General features: G+C 33.9%; 3 protein-coding genes and 1 pseudogene across 3 annotated transcripts; 1 reads left to right on the plus strand and 3 right to left on the minus strand.

The window, feature by feature from the left end:
* Positions 1-2,493: 2,493 nt before the first annotated feature.
* Positions 2,494-6,189, minus strand: LOC114713509 (uncharacterized methyltransferase At2g41040, chloroplastic-like). Its single transcript, XM_028898179.1, is given in 10 exon segments — positions 2,494-2,694; positions 3,242-3,346; positions 3,651-3,762; positions 3,924-4,117; positions 4,296-4,364; positions 4,366-4,378; positions 4,642-4,724; positions 4,726-4,783; positions 4,885-4,985; positions 5,900-6,189. Coding segments are annotated over 10 exon segments (1,032 nt in total). The 5' UTR covers positions 6,068-6,189; the 3' UTR covers positions 2,494-2,565.
* Positions 6,190-8,495: 2,306 nt separating this feature from the next.
* Positions 8,496-10,415, minus strand: LOC114713512 (probable flavin-containing monooxygenase 1). Its single transcript, XM_028898181.1, has 5 exons — positions 9,960-10,415; positions 9,640-9,877; positions 9,389-9,564; positions 8,946-9,304; positions 8,496-8,847 (listed from the first exon to the last, which is right to left on the minus strand). The coding sequence occupies exons 1-5, from the start codon at positions 10,404-10,406 to the stop codon at positions 8,496-8,498; spliced, it is 1,572 nt and encodes a 523-aa protein (XP_028754014.1). The 5' UTR covers positions 10,407-10,415.
* Positions 10,416-13,764: 3,349 nt separating this feature from the next.
* On the minus strand, positions 13,765-15,688 carry LOC114713501 (probable flavin-containing monooxygenase 1; annotated as a pseudogene).
* A 1,411-nt stretch (positions 15,689-17,099) lies between these two features.
* Positions 17,100-19,425, plus strand: LOC114713510 (protein CHLORORESPIRATORY REDUCTION 6, chloroplastic). The gene is made up of 4 exons (XM_028898180.1): positions 17,100-17,346; positions 18,052-18,183; positions 18,265-18,473; positions 18,996-19,425. The coding sequence occupies exons 1-4, from the start codon at positions 17,139-17,141 to the stop codon at positions 19,200-19,202; spliced, it is 756 nt and encodes a 251-aa protein (XP_028754013.1). The 5' UTR covers positions 17,100-17,138; the 3' UTR covers positions 19,203-19,425.
* Positions 19,426-21,610: the final 2,185 nt, after the last annotated feature.

Here is a 21,610-nt window from a genome sequence, read left to right on the forward strand (position 1 = left end):
ACAGAATTCAACAAACAATTTGAATTCAAACTGACTTACTTTCCTCCGGTCCTAATTATAAGACCCAATTGACTTATTTGAGGAGATTAAGGAAGTAAGTTAAGTTGGTTATTTATAATAAATAAGTGTTGTTATTCCTAAAATATCCTTGCTAATTAAGTATATTGGCTAAAACTATCTTATTAGAAGGATTATCTGGGAAAAATGCATAAATATAAGAGACAAAATGGTTGGGTCTTATAATTAGGACCAAATAAAAAGTCAAATTGGGTCTTATAATAAGGACCAGAGGAGTAATATCATTTAGGCAAACAAATTAATAATAACTTGTAACCGATTTGAGCGTTAGCCACGTTAATACACTCTTTCCTTGCTTCTATGCAACCAATTTAGAGCGTTAGCCTAAAAACAAACAAAGGAAAAATGGTTTGACCGCAAACGCACATCTAACCAAATCTCGTATGTTTTTATTTTAGGAAAAATTTCTAAAAAAATTCTCATTAAATATTTATTACCAAAGGTATCTGAAATTTGTTTAAAAATACATATTCTTGAGTGGATGTAACTCTTTTTCAGTCATATGTAACATATTTTTAATTTTATATAGTCGAAGATATTTCACACTAAACAAGAGTTGTATTCACTAAGGATGAATCACCATTTTATTTCAAAAGCAAAATATAAAATATTTGTATATAACTAAAAATATGTTGCACACAGTTAAAAAAAAATTGTTACCACTAAGGACTATTTTACTTGTACTCAAGGAGTCAGTATTTAAACAGTTTTTAGGATCTCTTAGCAACAAATACTTCTAATAGGAAATTTTTTTATAGCAAATTTTCACTTTATTTTATTAGTTTTGTATAGACTAATTTTGACTATAATACTAATCAGAGTTATAGTGAGTTATAAACGGGTTCATCTTTTAAATTTTTGAAACTATATTCGACCTTAATAATTATTATTAAGGAGAAAGAAATTTGTTATGATATAAACTCATTGTATTTCTATTCAAATTACTTGATATATTAAAGCATATTTTTTTATTCAATTTAGATCAGTAAATTATAATGCATATAAAGTGATTGCAAACTTTAGGAACTTTTATAGATAAGTAAAACCGAAGATTTAGGTATAAAAAGTATAATTTCACCACCCACCTCTCCGTACTATTCTTCATGCTCAAGCAAAGATTTACATAAATCCCGGTGTGTGAAGTTTATGAAAACGACCGGAGCTTGATCTCCTACTCTTTACGCTTAATTTTTGTTCATTATTTTTAAGTCAGGTTTATTTTGGGAAGCATTCTGATTTGCCTTTATTTTTTATGCTACCCTCCGTCCTAATTATAGAGTTAGTTGACTAATTTGAAGATATTAAGAAAGAAATTAAGTTAGTTATTTGTAATAAATATATGTTGTCTTATCTAGAATATCCTTGTAATTAAGTATATTGGCAATAACTATCATTATTAGGAGGCCTATCTTGGAAAAAAATACATAAATATGAAAGACAAAATAGATTGGGGTCTTATTTAGGAACAAAATGAAAATGAAATAAGTTTTATATTAAGGACCAGAGGTAGTATTTATTATCAATCTTTATTAAAATTACAATATGGGCAGAATGTTCTCTAAAACAGTAACAATTATTTAATATTAATTATAAAACATACACTCTTGTAAAAATTACATATTAATCATGTTTATCATTAAAATATTAAAATATTATAATAAGTTAAATAATTCACAAATCTTATAATTTCTGGAATGTAACTCTTCCCTATTTCTAATTTACCCTGAATTTATATGTGATGTGTGATCGTATGGACAGTTTTTTTCCCCTCCCCGAAGAAAAATCTATGTGCGTATGAGCCTGTGGGATTCAAATCAGACTCCAGTGAAATGGACTTTCTTCCTTTATGATGGGAGTGGGATTAATTTTTAGTTTTGGATTTTATTCTGCAGTTAAGTAAAAGACATGGGGAAAACAAAGAAATGCGAGATCCAAAATGGTGCACCTTTTTAGTCGAAGATTGAAGATTGGAAGTAAATTTTTATCTAAAATACTTCCCAATTATTAATGTAAAACCTATTATAAATTAATCTTAATCCAAATATAAGACATATTTTTCATATTTATTAATTTTTCTTAAATTAAAAAAACATGTTATTTATTATAATTAACTAACATACCTAACTTTCTTAATCTAATCAAATTAGTTAAACAGGTTTTTACATTAATAACGAAACAAGTATTATTTATCATCACATCTGTGGCCAACTCTCAATATATCAATTAGCCATTAGCGTGACTCAATAAACAGTCACACTATGGAAACATCTATATAAGATGATGTACTTTTCACTAAACATAGACATGGATATATGATATAATATTGATGCTTTTTACTCTGTGAAACTTATCATGTGGTTTACGTTATGATCTTTGCATTTTCTAATTTATTTACAAAAAAGGAGGATAACAAACAAGCAAATATACGCCAGAGAGGATAAGAAACTGAAGAGTAAGAGTCAGTTTGAAATGGATGAACGCTGTGTTTTAAGGTTTCTGAGCAGAAAACATAATGAAGGACTGCTGAATTTTGCGGGAGTAATTGGTGAGACCACATGATGTGCAAAGGTCTTCTATCTCTTCCTCTGTCAAATAACTATAGCCCTGCAGAATTCTCTGCATATCAGAATACCTTCATATCATCTTCCATGGGATTTACTAGAAAAACCCAGTAAATTGTACAACACATTCAAATCACTCATCAATAAAACCTGGGTATATAAGTAAGGCCCAAGAGAGTGTCTTATATCAGCAGTTTGAATGCATCTTTTTAACTTTGTATACCTCTTCTTTAGTCTCATTTTTATCCTATCTAAAGTTTGGATACACACCACCACACACACACACAGGAGAAATGAAGGCTTTCTAGTTAATACTCAACCACCATGTTTTCAAGTTCCTTTACTCTGTCGAAGGTTTGAAGGGATATTAACTCATTTACTAGTGTCTTTGCTATTTTATTTTCCCTTTTTATTCTTTACCTCCGTTCTTCCTCCTAGCTTCTAAACATTCAGATGATCAATACTAGGAGATCCTCTCCGGATGATGACTGATCCACACAAGAATGGAATCTAGTTCATAAGAACATCGGTGTGTAAAATGGTAGTAACACTGTCGTCCACTATGACAACGCCATTAAAGATTAAACTATGATAAAGTTTACCTCTCGGAGAGGCCGTATAATCCAGGGAGTTGATGAAGTGTAACGAAGAAAAGTGCTTCCCACAAAAACTCCACCACTTCTTAGTATGCGGGTGATTTCAGCAATCTTAAACAAGTTACAAGTAGCAGTGTTATAATGCAAATTACATATATTGAATGGCGTGGCACAAAGGGAACAGAAACGATGCAAAGCACATTTAGTGAAAGTAACTATGTTCACATTAGAAAGAAGCAAATTCATAGTGTTCCTTGTGATTAGTTTCTGTTGAGACATAAAGCAAGAAAACAGAGTGAGGGTAAAGGGTTCCGGATTTGAGATGAGGAGCAGTGCACAACACATTTGTGCGAAGGTCATAATGGAAAAGGCAGCAATGAACGTGTCAGTTCATCATACACAGAAAGACACTTACAGCATTGGAGGGAGATGGCCAACAATGCACGGCTGCACCAGCATGAACAGCATCAACTGAACCTGAAGAGAAGGGAAGCCTAGAAACATCTGCCCTTACCAGAGCAAGATTACTGCCAACAATCAAATGAAACTAGATTCAGGACAGCCATATTTCCTTACACAAGTTTAAACCAAAAGGAAAAAACAGAGAGAGAGAGAGAGAGAATTAAAAAAGTTGAATTTCTGAGATGCATCAAGTTTGGTTTCAAGCTGAGGGCAACGAACATCATACCTGGTTAAAAGAGTGTCATCTTGCTTGATGAAATTGTAACACTGGCGAAGCATATTTTCAGAAAAATCTAGAGCAATGACACCAGAATAGACTCCAGAGTTGGCAAATTTTCGGGAAAATAAACCACTACCACAGCTGACATCAACAAGAAGACCACCTTCAGCAGGTTTAAAGTACTCTTGAGCCATTTTGAACTACATTATAAAGGAATGGCAATGAGCTTAACGTGTTTTACATTCCAATAAAACCATAGAGACATGGAAAATGACAGTAAACAAGCATCGACAAATTCTAAAACATTCTTTTTGGACAACTCTCGTGAATTTTCAAGTATTGACTCATCATAGCCTTATAATAGGATTGACAGAATACCTCTTCATCACGGCCAGGAAAACCACTTCGATTGAAACTTTGACGCCAGCCTCTCTCGTACAAGAATGAAAACAAGTGGACTCCTAATGGATTGGTAGAAAGGAAGGAAAACATAAGAATTGTCCATGTGATTGAGCTATGCAGGAACTCTTCTTAGATGACAACTATTCATCATATATGTTAAAAACAAGAATTCATACAGAAACAAAAATATTTGTCCCTAAAATAAATTAGAAAGTTAGATGGGATCTACAGGACCCAAAGAAAAAAACTGGGTGTGTTTCACGTGACTGTCTGCCTAGTCTTGTGCTATGAAACTGGAATTGGAATACTAATCTACTTATACCTGAAAAGCTCAGTCCTGACTGGTTGAACTTCGGCGTAATCCCTCAAACCAGCAGTGACAGTTAGATCCAGAAACATGTCTTTTGCTAGAGTATGACTTATTGCACCTTCTACACTTAAAACCAGACCTGTAGATTGCTGATCTGAAGTTCCACATCCATTAAGTGAACAACTATCAGATAGGATTTTCAGATACATGCAGAAATAACTACACATGCGTTGCGTTAATTTCTCTTCAACTTACAGGTTAAGTCCAGGAGGACCTTTTCTTATCAAAGGTTCATAACATACTGGGCAGGCAAAGATTTCAGTTTCCTTTGCTTGATCCTGTCGCGTACTTGTATCCTGAGGGCAGAAAATTCAAATACTAATATGAGTTGGAGTTAGAAGAGGATATATTCGATTAACATGAATTTACAGTTCTTACAAATGATACAAGTATTTATCAATTCGAACAGAAATTTCGAAAAAAAATCTGCTATGTTTACTAAAGAGGAGTAACATTGTCTTATATCTGCTTAAAATCCTTCCCTATATCCTGTTACTAAACAATGTCAAGTTAAATCAAGGACCATAGTGAACAATGGATGAAACAACTCATAGTTGAATAACAGGTAGGACTAGTCCACAGCTAGATGCACAACAGTGATTTCACATAGACTTCTGTATATTCCATTTCTCATGAAACCCAGGGAAATTCCAACTTCAATGAGACTCAATTGTACAGCTTAGAGTACAGCTTTACATCAATTCAACTGCATCACAGGCTTGATCGATGATGGCGGTAAATCATCAGGAGTTCTATTATCACACCATTTACCGGGCATGGGATTTCAACTCCCCATGGTTGACTTGGTAATTCTCGTTCCACCATCATAAATACATCATAATTCGAATTCTGCATGCATTAAACTATTTCCAGCAAGGCAAGTGATGAAATTTTCTGTAGCAGATGGCTTGAGTGTGCAGCGAAGTTATTCTTTTTAATTAAATTATTGGTATTAGTTCAAAAAGAAGGACAGTTAAGTTATGATTAAACAGATAAACCTTCTTATTAATATCAAGAACCAATTGAAACCATCGCAATTCCAAAATTCTGTCATGTCAGCATACAAAGATAAATGTCGGCGCTTCACTTTTCGTTCGTCCAAGTTTCAGAGACAACCCAAACTCGACAAAATATCAGAGTATGACAGAAAGATGGGACATAATTTCACAAAGAAAAGAAAAAAATCGAAAAGGGGGTACACACGGTATACCGACTCCATAAGAACAGCGGAGCTTGCACGGATGGTGGAGGAAGAGGGGAAGCGACGAGGGAGAAAATGGAGACGAGGAGGGAATTGAGAATTCAAAGGAAGGAAGGGGCATCTTCGGAATTCGAGTATGTGGATAGGGTGAAGGAAAGGAGAAGTAGCCATGGCCATGAAAGTTCTTCCTCCTCAGCTTCAGTCTTCAGCTACGCGTCCCAGACTCCTTCACTCACAGAGCGAAAGGCCACCAAAGAAACAAGAAGGTGGCTCCAAACACCTCTCCCCAACCCAAGCAAAAAAAAGGCCTCTTACTTTTAAAAAAAATGTTTAGTTTTCTTTATTCACGAAATATAGTGTGACATGGTTTTCTCCTGCATTCAGTAGATATCATCAGTTCACCAGAAAAAAAAAAAAAAGATATCAATCAAAACTAGGACCGGAGGGAGTGCGCGTACGTGAGACATTTGCTGCGCCAGATTGAATTTTTATCCTTGATGTTTTCAATAGTATTGGATGTACTAATACTATTTTTAATTATTAATATAAGACCCCATTTAACATTTAATTTAGTTTTAAATATAAGATTCTAAGCTATTTTGTTTTTTATATTTATTTATTTTTTTCAAAGTAATCCTTGTAATAGTTGCACATGTTTAATGTTTCATCCAATAGTAGTTATAGCTAATAGTTTAATACACATGATTAGCAATAGTGCTTTAAGAAAGACAATACTTACTTATTACAAATAACTAATTTAATTAATTTGCTTAATCTACTCAAATTAGTAAACTAGCTTTTGTGTTTATTTTAAAAATTTTATCAAATAATAGTTTTAGCTAATAGCTTAATCACATGATTAGCAATGGTATTTTAGGAAAGACAATAACAACTTATTATAAATGACTAACCTAACTAATTTTTTTTAATCTACTCAATTCAGTAAACTAACTTTTATATTAGGGTTAAGGTGCACCTAGTACCTCCAAGTATTTTTTTAGGTGCACCTAATGGTCTAAAGTAATTTATGGTGCAATTTCACCCTCAAAGTAATTAAAATGGTATACTGGTATCCCATGCTAACAAATTTGTTACTTTGACCGTGAAATTGATGAGTCAGCACAAGTTTGACCAAAATAATCTAACCTGGCATGTCTAATAAGCAGGTGACGTGGCTTTTCTTGTTAATTCCTTTGTTTTATCTAAATATTATCTCTGAAATATTGTGTCTGGGGTGAAACGACTCGCAGAGGAAAACGAAAGTAGGCTTTTCTTCTCCATGTTTCGTCTTTAGCAAATCGTAATCCCTGTGGTGTGAAATTTTCTTCTCTGACCAAATCGATTGAAGTTTGTACTTGTTTTTCCCTCTATATCAGTGGCCGCACTCGAAAATACATTTGGTTGATGCTTCATATTCGGTCTCTATTCCAACTTGTCTGACCAAACCAATCCTTCTTTTGCTCGTCACTGTCAAATCTGAGTTTGATTCACCCATCAGATATTCAAATGTAGAAAGGGGCACAAATAGATGAGCAATGTTTCTCAAATCAACCAATTTCTAGATCAACTTACTATCAATTTAACTTACTTGGTTGTATTTTCGGCACCCGTAAAACCTTCTGCCAGGGTTCTTCTCACTCCATGCTGTCCATCGAGGAGCCACTGTACCACAAAAACAGAACCTTCGACGCCCTTCATACTCGGTCTCTATTCCAACTTGTCTAACCGGCTCTCTATAATATATTCAAGAATTAGATTTGGCTAATTCGCTCTCTATAATATATTCAAGACAAACAATCAATTCCTTCGATGCCCTTCATACTTGGTCTCTATTCCAACTTGTCTGACCAAACCAATCTTTCTTTTACTCATCCTCGTCGAATTTGAGTTTGATTCACCCATCAGATTTTCAAATGCAGAAGGGGGGCACAAATAGATGAGTAATGTTTCTCATATTTCAACGGGTGCAGCCACTGACATAGAGGGAAAAACAAGTACAAACTTTAATCGATTTGGTCGGAGAAGAAAATTTCACACCACAGGGATTACGATTTGCTAAAGACGAAACATGGAGAAGAAAAGCCTACTTTCGTTTTCCTCTGCGAGTCGTTTCGCCCTAGACGCAATATTTCAGAGATAATATTCAGACAAAACAAATGAATTAACAAGAAAAGCCACGTCACCTACTTATTAGACATGCCAGGTCAGATTATTTTGGTCAAACTTGTGCTGGCTCATCAATTTCACGGTTAAAGTAACAGATCTGTTAGCATGGGATACCAGTCCACCATTTTAATTACTCTGAGGGCGAAATTGCACCATAAATTACTTTAGGCCACTGGGTGCACCTGAAAAAATACTTGGAGGTGCTGGGTGCACCTTAACCCTTTATATTAAACATAATAATATTTTTTCTCCCTCTATAATTGTTTGCTTGGAATACATTATAAGTGATGGAAACATCTAGTTAGAATACATGATTTGCGATGAGATTGACTGAAACTGAGATCATGCAAATCTAAACTAAGATGAAGAAATTTTATTGTGTAAAAATAACACGCAGAAAGCTTTATTGTTCATCAGGGAAACAAGATACACAAATTGATCATTTAGTGGAAAGGCCCATATAATCAGTGGGCCCATAAGGTAGGAAAAGTTCTGCGAAAAATCCTTTCTTTCTTCTGGGGTTACATCCCATATCCTTGCAGAGTTGGTCATTGTACCAAATATGGCAATTGGTGATACATGACTTCCAATAATACTTCCCACCATACAGTTTCATACTATCTTCCCAAATCTTAACTTCCTTTTCCATTTCTCTCACACTGGGCAGTTCAATGCTTCCATCCAGAAAGCTTGCTAGCCACTTGCACCTCATTTCAAAAGCAAATAGATTTGAGAGTCCCTCCGCAAATCCTATTATTGCTACTTGTGGGATTCTAGCATGAAGTATTTGCCTGTAATCATACAACAAATTCAAAATACTTGGTTGGTTCTTAGATTTTATACCTTTGCTTACCTAAGAATCTTTTTATGAGAAAGAAATGGCTCATACCTGTATAAAGGAACTGAGGACTTAGCTGACGGGGTTATGTGATTTTGGAATAATGGAGATTTGAAGATGTTTCTGAGCTTTTGGTCACCTCTGAACCCTGTAGCAAGAATCACCAGATCTGTCTCTATGGGTTTTGAATCTCCATCAATAATTAAACCTTCTTTGCAGAACTTAAAGCCCTCTGATCTCTTTATAATGATGCTTCCTTCTTTTACTCTATCATAAAAATTTTGAGGAAGAATTCCAATCTGACATGAAGAGAGTCCTTGAAGAAAGCTGTCATTAGGTACCAATCCAAATTTGTCTAGTGGCAGCCTCCATCTCAGGTTTGACTCGACAAACTTTGAGATTGCCCATCTCTGAAAATGCAAAGACGAATCATCAGCATGAAGATGATTTCTCTGTTTGTGAGAATATATGCACATGAGATGTGCAGGATTTACCAATGGGGCGAAGAGAGTAGCCACAAGGCTTAGGAAGAAGGATTCACCAGGCTTGTGAAACAAAAACTCAGAAAAGCGATTGAAGTACAAGAATGCAAGATTAATTCCCCAAATATTAGAATCTGGGAGAAACCAGTGTACTGTCCTTTGAACCATGGTGCAGGGCTGCTTGATTCCTGTATATATAAAAAGCATTTTGAGAGACAGAACTTTTATGTGATTTGTAGGAAGGCAAGAAAGAAAAGTTTTACCATTTGCAGATGCACACTCAGCTACTATATCATAGGCAGATTTCTGGGAGCCTATTACTGTAACTCTCTTTGATTTGATCAATTTAGCAGCATCCTCATTTGCCATTGAAGAGAAGTCCATTGAGTGTATGACCTGACCTTTGAACACTTCGGGGCCTTGTCCTGCCGGGAATTTAGGTATGTTTGGCACACCACTATATTTTCCAATGCACAGAACCACAAATTCAACCTCATACACCTATAAAAGATACCCAATATGTAGATACACGGTAGTCTGGACAGTGCACATATGTATTTGTAATTTGTATGTAAATACCTACCTCGGTGGAAAGACTCTCTGTATGTTGCACTTGAAGGTGCCATTTTCCCTTAGAGCCAAAGGGCTTGCCAGTTCCACCCCACAAATCCCAAGACTCGGTAATTTCTTCAGTAACCTCGCCAACATAGTCAATATCGATGACTTTAGAGTTGAATCTGATGTGAGATAAGATCCCAAACTTTTGAGCATAGGAATCCAAATACTGCAAAACCTGGAGGCTACTTGGATTCTCTTCTTTGACAGAAGAATCCCATGGAAAATCAGAAAACCTGTAAGATTCCCTGCTGTTCTGAAGTTTGGTAGACTCAATTGTGTGCCTCCAGAGTCCTCCTATGCCATCTTCAGCCTCAAAGACGACTGGATGAAATCCCTTCTCTACTAAGTATTTGCAGGCAAGAAGACCACTGGTTCCTGCTCCAATAATCCCCACTCTTCTCTCCATTCTCATCTATCAATGCTCGATTCTCTGATTTTACCCTAACAAGCATTATATCTAAATCGATTATTCAAAAAGTCAGTACATTTCTTTTTGGAATTGTTTTCTTCAACGTTTTTTTTTTTTTTTTTGACCAGGGTTTCTTCAACGTTTTACTTCGTGGGTTGTTTGTTTTTTTTATTAGAAAAGAGCTTCAGTCGTCTACTGGAAATATATCTATCGCCACCTCATATTTGGAAGGCGGTGGGCGATGACTGGTTCAGTGAGTCCTACTGGCGAATTTTTTTTTTGTAGCTTCATGCCTTCATCAGACTCTATTCAATATATGTCCGCGTGTGTGTTTGAATGTTTTTTTTTTTGATAGTATGTGTTTGAATGTTTTGACTGGGCTTGATCTCTTTTCTTTTTTTTTGACCAAGAGACTGGGCTTGATCTCTGGGAGTTTATCACGATTACTTAATTTATTTTATATAGGAAGCTGAAGCTAACTTGAGTTACTCTTTTAACGAATAGAAAATGTTTATTCCATAAAAAATTGCAGACGCTAGGACCGTTAAGAGGTTGTCTGAAATACGCTAATTTAATCATTTTTTTGACCGGAAAATACATTGATTTAATCATGAATCATAAATAAACTAGGGTAGTAATAAAATTCTTCATTTAATTTATGTATCTCAAATTCAAATATTAGTATATGTTTTACCAAATTAAAATATTAGTATATAACAGAATGCCATTACTAGTAAAATCTGAACTTAATACTTAAGTCTAAAAAAATTAATATTTATTCATAAACACATACTATAACTCAAAACAATCAATAAATAATTAATAATCCATCATCATATTACTTAGTATATCCATAGTTACATGTTTAATATTAAAGCTAGTTTGACATTTAATTTAGTTATAAATATAAGACCTCAATTCACTTTATCCCTTATATTTATCAAGTTTGCCATTAAGTAATTCTTATAGTGATTCCATGTGTTAAATTGTTACTATCAATAGATAATTCAAACACACATGATTAATTAAGGTATTTTAGAAAAGACACTACAAACAATTAACTTAACTAACTTCTTTAATCTAACCAAATTAGTCAACTATGTTTTATATTAAGAACTGAAGATAGAATTATCTATTAGTATCTAGTACTCCTCTATTCCTTAATGTAAGACCTATTTAACTAATTTTATTAGATTAAAAAAGTTTGATAAGTTAGTTAATTATAACAAATAAGACATATTTTTTCTAAGACACCATAATTATCTTCCTTAATATCCTCCCCCTCTCCTACTTGACTATAGTTAAGGAAGTATTAATAAGAGTAATTTAAGAAAGATTGATAAACATGAGAAATAAATTTTATATTTATGATCAGAACTAACTTAATAATTAGGTCATATATTTATAATTGGGAATATGGGCTAACCTGCGGGTTGCAAGCTAGCTCACCACAACCTATAGGTTATGCAGTGTGAGCTGGAGTAACTTGCATTTCGGTGGGTTGGAAAAATGCCAACCTTAACCCATCATAGCGGGTTGGTAGGCTAGCCCACCATCTTTTTTTTTCTTTTTTTTTCAATTCTTAACTTTTAAACCTTTTTTTTATTTAATTTTTTAAATTAATAAATGGTGATCCAAAATGTTAAAAACAATCACAAGTATAAATTATGTTTAATGACACTTAAAATAATTAATACAAATATAAAACAATACATTACAAATATTTTAAATGATTAACATACAACGTTAACTCATCAAGTGATAAATTTTACAATTTTGTCATACAAATACCATGTTTGATACAGAAAACTATCTCTTAATAAATTAGAAGTATATCTATCTAATTTTTTTAAAGTTCATTCACTATATTTTTCTAAAACACCGTTTTCTATAATAAATATTGTCTTGTATTTGATTTGGTGGTTAAATTTTTGTTATACATATAGTATGCTTATTTTTTAAAATATTTTTTGTGTATATATGTAACATGAAAATTAAAATATAAATGAGGGAAAATTTTTTAAATATAATAACATATATTTACGTGAAATTTTTTTAAAAAAAAATGATAGGTTAGGCTGGCCAACCCGCCACAACTCGTGAGTTATGCGGTGCAAGCTAAAGTAACTCACACCTTGGGGGTTATCAAAACGCCAACACTAACCCGCTTCTTTATGGGGGTTGATAAGCTGGCCTGCAGGCCTCAACATCATATTCCCAGTTCTACCAAAAAACAAAGGAGTATTATATAGAAAAGTAGATTGTTTTGGGACCTAGTGTGAGAAAAATTGTGTAATTATGCGCTTGTCTCTGGTTAAAAAAAAAAAGTGCTTGTGACCTATTTCCCATGATCGTCCGCACTGCTTCGAAAATTAGGTTTGATAATTCATTTTAAATTGATTTAAAAAAATATAATCAATGAAAACAATTTTAATCTAAAAATTTTGTAAATAAATATCATATTTTATCAGCTATTTACTTGAAGACAAGAATCCCTACTATTCGCGTCAACATGAGTTGGTACAAACAAAATATATCTATCCTAATTTTTTTCTGATTATTTTCTCTAATCAAATATAATGTTATTTGTAATTTTATAATTCTATCAAAGAACAAGAAGGGACTTATATGTGTGTGTGTGATTAAGGATTAGATTTTTGATATGAAAATCAGCTGAACATCTACACTATTTTTATATGTATCTTCATTTTTCATCAGCAGATTTCATATAACATCTGTCTCATGATTTTTAGTGTTTAGGAACATTTTCAGTAACTTCTAATGAAAAAATATATTCAGTGACAGAAACTGTCAAATTTGGCGTCATTAAATAAGTAACAGAATCACTGGCAATTGCTATGTCAAATAATTTAAATCCACATTAAATAGAGTGTGAAGATGAGTGATTGTGCTGAGATAGAGTCTAATATCATATATACTTCTATCTTCAAAATCAATTTGTATTAACCGAAACAGTCCTTTATAAAATTTAAACTACACTCAAATTTAACTACTCCCTCTGGTTCATAATATAAGTTGCTTCTAGAAGATTGGTTTAATTTAAAATACAAGTCACTTGGAAAGTATTTGATGCCTATTAGTCAATTTTGTCTCTGCAGTTAATACTTAAATATAACTTCTCGTGTTTTTCTCTCTCTCCTTCATAACCTTATTTAATATGGGTAAAGTTAGAAAAAAAAAATCAATTTGGAACAGATTTAATGAGTCAACTATCATTTTTTGATATTGAGAAATTAGTTAAAGTGACTTATATTGTGTATTAGTATACAAAACTAACAGCATGCAGGAAGTCTTTGCAGGAGGTCTTATTGACACAAGGAAAACAGAATTTCCAAATTGCTCATTTAGTGGGAAGGCTCACATAATCAGTGGGTCCATAAGGTTGAAAAAGTTCTGCAAAAAGGCTCCTTTTTTTTTTTTTCCCCTGGGGTTACCTCCCATGTCCTTGCAGAGTTGGTCATTGTACCAGATATTGCAATTTCCAATACATGACTTCCAATAATACCTCCCACCATATAGCTTCATATTGTCTTCCCAGATTTTTATTTCCTTTTCCATTTCTCTCACACAGGGCAGTTCAATTCTTCCATCAGAAAGCTTGCTAGCCACTTGCACCTCATTTCAAAACCATACAGATTTGAGAGTCCCTCTGCAAATCCTATTATTACTACTTGTGGGATTCTAGCATGAAGTATCTTTCTGCAATGTTATAAGATATTCAAAATATGGTCAGGTTTAGATTTTATGTCTTTGCTTAGTGCTTATTTAAGAATCTATCTGTGAAGGATAAGTTGTCAAACCTGTACAATGGAACTGAGGAAGTAGCTGAGGGGGTGATGAGATTTTGGAATATTGGTGATTTGAATATATTTCTGAGCTTTTGATCACCTTTGAACCCTGTAGCAAGAATCACCACATCTGTCTCTAATGGTTTTGATTCTCCATCAATGATTAAACCTTCTTTGCAGAACCTAAAGCCCTGTGATCTCTTTAGAATGATGCTTCCTTCTTCCACTTTGTCATAAAAATGTTGAGGAAGCATTCCAATCTGACATGAAGAAACATCTTGGAGAAAGCTTTGATTAGGTACCGATCGAAACTTATGCAGAGGTAGCTTCCATCTTAAGTTTGATTCAACAAACTTTGAGACTGCCTATCTCTGAAAATGCATAGAGGAATAATAAGCATTAAAATGATTGTTTGTGAGTATATCTGCATAGGGATATATGATGTTCTGGATTTACCAATGGTGAGAACAAAGCAGCCACAAGGCCAAGGAAAAATGATTCACCAGGCTTGTGAACTAAAAGCTCTGAGGAGCGATTGAAGTACAAGTAGCCAAGACTAATTCCCCAGATATTAGCATGTGGGAGCAACCAGTGTGCTGTCCTTTGAATCATTGTGCAGGGTTGTTCTATTCCTGCAAAGAAAGCATTGAAAGATATAAGTTTTATTCGTGATTTGTGAAAGCAAGGAGAAAACGGTATTAGTATTACCATTTGCAGATGCACACTCAGCTGTTATATCATAAGCAGATTTCTGAGAGCCTATTACTGTAACTCTCTTTGATTTGATCAATTTGGCAGCATCCTCATTTGCCATTGAAGAGAAGTCCATGGAGTGCATAACCTGGCCTTTGAACACTTCTGGGCCTTGTCCTGGAGAGAACTCAGGTATGTTTGGCAGACCATTATATTTTCCAATGCACAGAGCCACAAACTCAACTTCACACACCTGTACAAAATACCCAATATTGTAGGTAAACAGGACAACTCATTTTTCAGATTCTGTATTTGTTTGTAAATTACCTTACCTACCTTAATGGAAAGACTCTTGGTGTATTGCACTTGAAGAAGCCATTTTCCTTAGAGCCAAAGGGCTTGCCAGTTCCACCCCACAGATCCCAAGACTCGGTAATTTCTTCAGTAATCTCGCCAACATATTCAATATCAATGACTTTAGAGTTGAATCTGATGTAAGATAGGATCCCAAACTTTTTAGATAGGAATCCAGATACTGCAAAACCTGGATGCTACTTGGATACTCTTCTTTGACAGAAGAATCCCGTGGAAAACCAGAAAACCTGTAAGATTCTTTGCTGTTCTGAAGCTTGGTAGACACAATGGTGTGCCTCCAGAGTCCTCCTGTAGTCCTGTGCCATCTTGAGCTTCAAAGACGATGGGACGAAAGCCCTTCTCTGTTATGTATTTACAGGCAAGAAGACCACTGATTCCTGCTCCTATAATCCCCACTCTTCTTTCCATTCTTGGCTGTCAATACTTTGTTCTCTTTCTGATTTGAGCATAATAATAATAATAGTAAGCTTTAGATTTATTATATTGGTGCTTCAAAACGGTCAATACAAGTTGTTACTTTTTTCTTTGGGTTGTGTTTGTTTATCCTTATAACATAGAGCTTCGAGATTTCCGGGTCTTAGTTGAGCTTGATTTTTGGGAATTCATCATGACTATTTAATTGTTTTTGTATTGAAAGTTCAACTAGTGAGAATTTTAAACGGAAGTGACTCTTGTTATGAGCAGAACCTTTTTGGCCATTTTATTTTCGTTAACCAAACGTAATATTTTCGCTGATGAAAATCGAAACCAAATATTACTTGTCCAGTTTTAAATATAGGATCTATTTTGTAGGATAATTTACACTATAAAATAGATCTTATATTTATATTTAGAATCGAAGGAGTAGATGATTTGATAAATTGAACAATTTGAAAATGTATTAAAGTTAATTGTAATTGATTAAGCGCGTGTCTCTCTATATGTATGATTTGATGATGGTCCCGTTGATCATTTTGCTGATGGGTCAAATTATATTCTTTATTCACCTTAGGAGAATAATACATTATTCATAGAAAGTGAATTATATTTGGCAATATATTACAAATTTCAGGATATTTATAGACAAGTAAATCCAAAGATTTTAAGTATAAAAATATAATTACACCCACCCGAACTTATATATGTATTTTCTCTTTACCAGTCTTCATATGGTTACGGAAGGATATACATATTATATACATTAGTTGAACTTTAATTCAAAAATATTATGATTTCTTACACGTAAATCTGGTTAGATAAATATTTGAACATGTGAGCATCTATATAATGATTTTTTTAATATTTGCCTCACAATATTTAATATTTCTGAAGATCCAATAAAAATTTTAGTTTCGGTCAACCCTCCGTAATTAGGGAAAATTGAAAGGAAAAAAAGTCTCCTATTAAAAATTATATTGATGAGAATGACTCAATAAACCCTATAGGATTGATTTAACAGAACACCGATACTCTGATTAGATTATCTTTACGCATAAAATTTTTAATGGAGAATTTTTTTTCGCCCTATTTTTCTTTTTAATCAAGCAGGGTCTGTTTAGCTTTGAGTTTGGAAAAATAAATTTAGCACAACTGATTTATAAGATTGATTTTAATATTTGTACCAAAAAAAGATTGATTTTAATAAAATTAAAAAATAGAATTAAAAACCGTCCTTTTGGGTCTTAAAAAAGATTTAAGGTACATTTAAACAGGGACTAAAACTTTTTGTTTTGGAGGAAAAAATTGGACGGCAACGATGGCGGCAAGCCTGAGTTGAAAGAGCGGATAGAATCATTAAGAAACACAAGGCCCTGAGAAATTCATGGATAAAGAAAGAAACTGTATTAACTACTTCACTGCACTTTGAGAAGCTGCAACAATGGCGACTGCCATCAAACCTTGCCTTCCACTCTCTCCTTTACTCAAACGTAGCGTTTCCCCTCCACCTAATTCCTGGGTTTCCTGCAAGCCCAATTTCGACTCCCTCCAAGTCTCTCGCCTTGGCCATTATCATCGACCTCAATTCGCTGCCTCAGTTGCATTCAACCCTCAGGGGAATTTCGACATCTCTATGTTCGAAGAAGATGGTAACCGCTGAGCTTTTGCTCTCTCTTTTTTGTCTCTTCAATTATTTCTACCCTAATTGTTGTTGCGTTGTGTACCTTTCAAATGGGATTTTCTTCATACTTATTTACTGCTCGGAGCTGTCGTTGCAATTTGACTATCTATGCACTGATATGAAAATAATAAGAATTTCTTTACTTTTAGAGAAAACCGAGTTATTGTTTGACAGAAGTTTTTCCACCTGAAATAGACATAGGTAGAATCAGGATAACGCAGGGAGCTTGATGAAATCGTTTAGGACATGAAAAGAATTTTCTGGTCTTGGAGCTACGTATGAAATGTTGAATTGAGAATCCTAATGTGCACCACATGGTACAATTTGTTTGAACTTCCATAAGTTTGAAGGTTTTCACTACTGATCCAAAGTGTAATGTCAAGAATCCTATTGGGCCATACATGCTTAGGTGAGGAATGATCATTGATATGAGCTTGTGTGGGTGTGTGTGCGGTTTTCATTTCTTACCATTGTTGGCTTGCCATGAGATGATCCACACCTTTGGGTGCTATAGAGAAGCATGAAATTTCAGTAAATCACCTGCAGAGGATGCAGATAGTCTAGAAATTAATTTCCCCAGTTATCTATTTACACTATAATATCGTGAAGTTGTAGTGCTTGATATAGTTAATGGAATCTGTTAAACTATACTTCAACAGATTTTGGTTGACAGATACTGCTAAGGTTGAACCTCCTATGCCCCCAACTGAAGGAAGATTTGAAGTAGTTGTTGACAATAATGCTATTAGTAGCCTTGACTTGACCCCCTTTCAAGCTGCTACTGGCATGAAGTCTCCTTTATCGGGTATGATTCAGAAAACTTTGAAAGAAACCACAGATAGGCTATATACAAGTTGATACTTCATGATGGCAATTGGTTTTACAGTTAGTCCTAAAGAATATCTTGAACGAACAATTGGCTTTACCATCAACTACACTAGAGAAGATCCGGGCGATCCTCGGGAACTGTCGGAGTTTCCTGACAATAGACTCTGGTTTGTGAGGCTCGATGCTACTTATCCATGGCTGCCTGTCTTGCTGGATTGGAGAGCTGGAGAATTGGCCCGTTATGCTGCCATGTTGGTTCCTCATCAGGTGACTAAGAAACATTAATTTTGTGCTGTTATAGATCATAATAGAATTTGTCACATACATTCACTTCAACAATTTAATGTTTTGGTCATTTGACATTGTGGCGAATGGTCCAGATTCTTTTGACCCTCATCATTTCGTTTCTCTTTATTTTTCTTTAAATATATTAGACTACATACAGTCATTAATATAAAAGCTAGTTGACTGGTAGATTAAAGAAATTAGTTAAATCAATCATTTGTAATAAATAAATGTAGTCTTCCCTAAAATATCTTTTCTAATTACATATATTAGCTAGAACTATTATTTGATGAAACTTTAACATGTGCAAGTGTGCAACTACTAGGATTACTTTAGAAAAATATAGACAAATATGAGAGCCAAAGTGAATTAATATATTATGTTTATAACCTAATTGAATGTCAAACTAACTCTTTTATTAAAAACAGGAGGTAATATATACACTCACTTTTACGAATGTAGAAGATTTGAATGGTACACTTATATCTGGTATATATGCTACAGATGAATATGAGAATGGGAGTTGTGTTCAATCCCGAGGCACTGGAACTGTTTGTGATGAAGAAGGTGTTCATCGTGTACTCCTGGTTGAAGCATCACAACATTCCAAAACCAGAATTGAAGACAAATGACATGGCCAGGATGCTTGGATTTGGAATTGGGAATGAACTATATGACCTCATTGAGAGCCACCCACTTGATCTTTCATAAGAATTCATGACAAGCCCATATGGGTTTAGCTAAAGCGGCAGCTATGGATAATACCTCTCGCCTTTTAAAAAAAAAAAAAAAAACTTTACCCACACTTTTTGTGTTCTGCCATACTGCATATCAGTAGAGAGGAAGAAGATAAGGAGAGGCATCTATAAGAATTGACATATATAACGAGTTATTTTCATTGATCCAACAATGAAATAAAGGTAATTGTCTTGTTGATCTTGTATAATGTATACTACCTCCGATCTTAATTATAAAAGCTAGTTGACTGATTTGAGGAGATTAAAAAAATAAGTTGAGTTAGTTATTTGTAATAAATAGATGTTATCTTTTCTAAAATATCCTTACTAATCAAGTTTTTTGGCTAAAACTACCATTATGAAAAGACTATCTTAGAAAAAAAAATGGACAAATATAAAAGATAAAGTGGATTGAATATTATAATTAGGACTAAAATAAAAGTTAAATAAGGTCTTATATTAAAGAGAGCATGTAGTACGAATCTAAGTGGGGAAATGGGCAACAATAAGTATGTTATCAAACATTGATTAGTGTGTTTGCATTTGAAAAAGTTATCTTATTGATAAGTTGTGAATAGTACGGTTCATCTTAAGCTGAGGTTTATACAAATACACAGGCCTACTCTAGTTTGCGCATAGGATAACGATACTCTTATACATCTTAGAGCATGTCTGGGGGTGTCGGGCCCCCTTTGTTATTTTTGATTAAACAAAAACATAATCAAAACGGGATTGGTGGTGCAAAACGCACACCCCAAACGCACCGGGTGCAGTTTGGACCGAACAAGAGCAAGCCAATCTTATTGCCAAAACAGAGCACTGTTTTCTGTCACAGCCTATGCCCTTGGGTTGGGCTTATCTTCTTTTACGAAAATGAAAAATCCAAATCCTTTTCTTTGGGAAAGAAAATGATGGTAACGGACAGTTATTGAGAGCCCTTTTTTTTTGTTAATTTTGTCATCGACAATTGTAGACCTTAAACTTTGCTTCATTTAATTCATTATAATGTCAATCAATCTCTGTCATGATTATATCTATAAAACTTGTAAGAAGTCGCACCTTTCACACTCAGTAAATAGATCGAGTAACTTCACTTTTTTATAAATCCACGTAACATGAGACAACAAAATAATAAAGGAAACTCAACAAAAAAAATCTTTGAATTTCAAAATTCTAAATCAGTCTTGTTTATTACACTCTACTAACAATTAATAATATTTAAAAAGTAACTAACAACACATTTTATAATCATTTTGATTTGAAATTTTAAAATTTTAAAGGCATCATTTTGAGATTTTTCTAAACAATAATAAGAATATTGATCATTATTTTTTTTTTTAAAAAAGCTATAAGAAGAAGAAATCTTTAGGGAAACAAGCACGTATATATGTACTATAGCCATGTAGGTTGCCTTTTCAGACGACAAAGAAAGAAGAGCATTATTTCAAAGGACGTTTGTCCCAGCTAAGCTATATACACTATGCTTCATCACATGCAAATTTAAAACATCATGTGCGTTTTTAATAGAGAGAAAGCGAAGACTTTTGTGGAAAAGACACTTACCTAATTGATCCCAACGTCTTGTCTTTCACATGATGACAATAACAAACCCTGCATGCATGCACAGGCTTTTAATTTTTGGAACTTACTACATATTGCATGGAAAGAGCGAACCTTGAAGCAACGATAAGACTGATATCATGCGGTTTGAAATCACGGACTCAAATCTTGAAAATAATCTCTCCGCTTGTGAGGGTAACAATACGTACACCTATCTCTCCGCTTGTGAGCCTTATACACTGGGTTACCGTTAGAATTATATAGTTGCGTGTGTGTGTGTGTGTGTCATTTTTCAAGTCAATATATTCAAGGTAGAGCTAACTGATGAGTTTGATATAATTTGGTTAATTTCGTCCCCACAAGGAGACGAAAACCCTAATAAAAGAGCACCAAGGTCGACATTAAAATCTGAACCATATATTTTGTGGGGCTTCTTCGACATGGGAGGGTAGAGCCATTGTTCTAATTAATAACTTGCCATGTGATATATATATACTGAGAGACAAGTCCATGTGACGTTTTTAAAGGTCACTACTCTTAGGTATGGGGAAAGGCTATAAGAAGATGGATATATATATATATATATATATATATCCCTATGTATGGATGCAACTTATTCACGTCTTCCACAATTGATTTGTGTGTGTGTGTGTGTGGTGAGAAACATATATATGACATCACGTTCTTTTTCTGTTTACCCAAATGAGTAATAATGTTATTATGTTCCCTGAAAACGTACTGTGTTTAAGATAAAAACAAACCACTTTATGTAGCTCATGTATTTTATTTATTTTAACAATTTTATAATTTATTTATTCATTA

The sequence above is a fragment of the Neltuma alba genome, unplaced genomic scaffold (assembly GCF_004799145.2).
Source record: "Neltuma alba isolate B1F8T4 unplaced genomic scaffold, ASM479914v2 tig00011429_pilon, whole genome shotgun sequence".
Taxonomy (NCBI): domain Eukaryota; kingdom Viridiplantae; phylum Streptophyta; class Magnoliopsida; order Fabales; family Fabaceae; genus Neltuma; species Neltuma alba.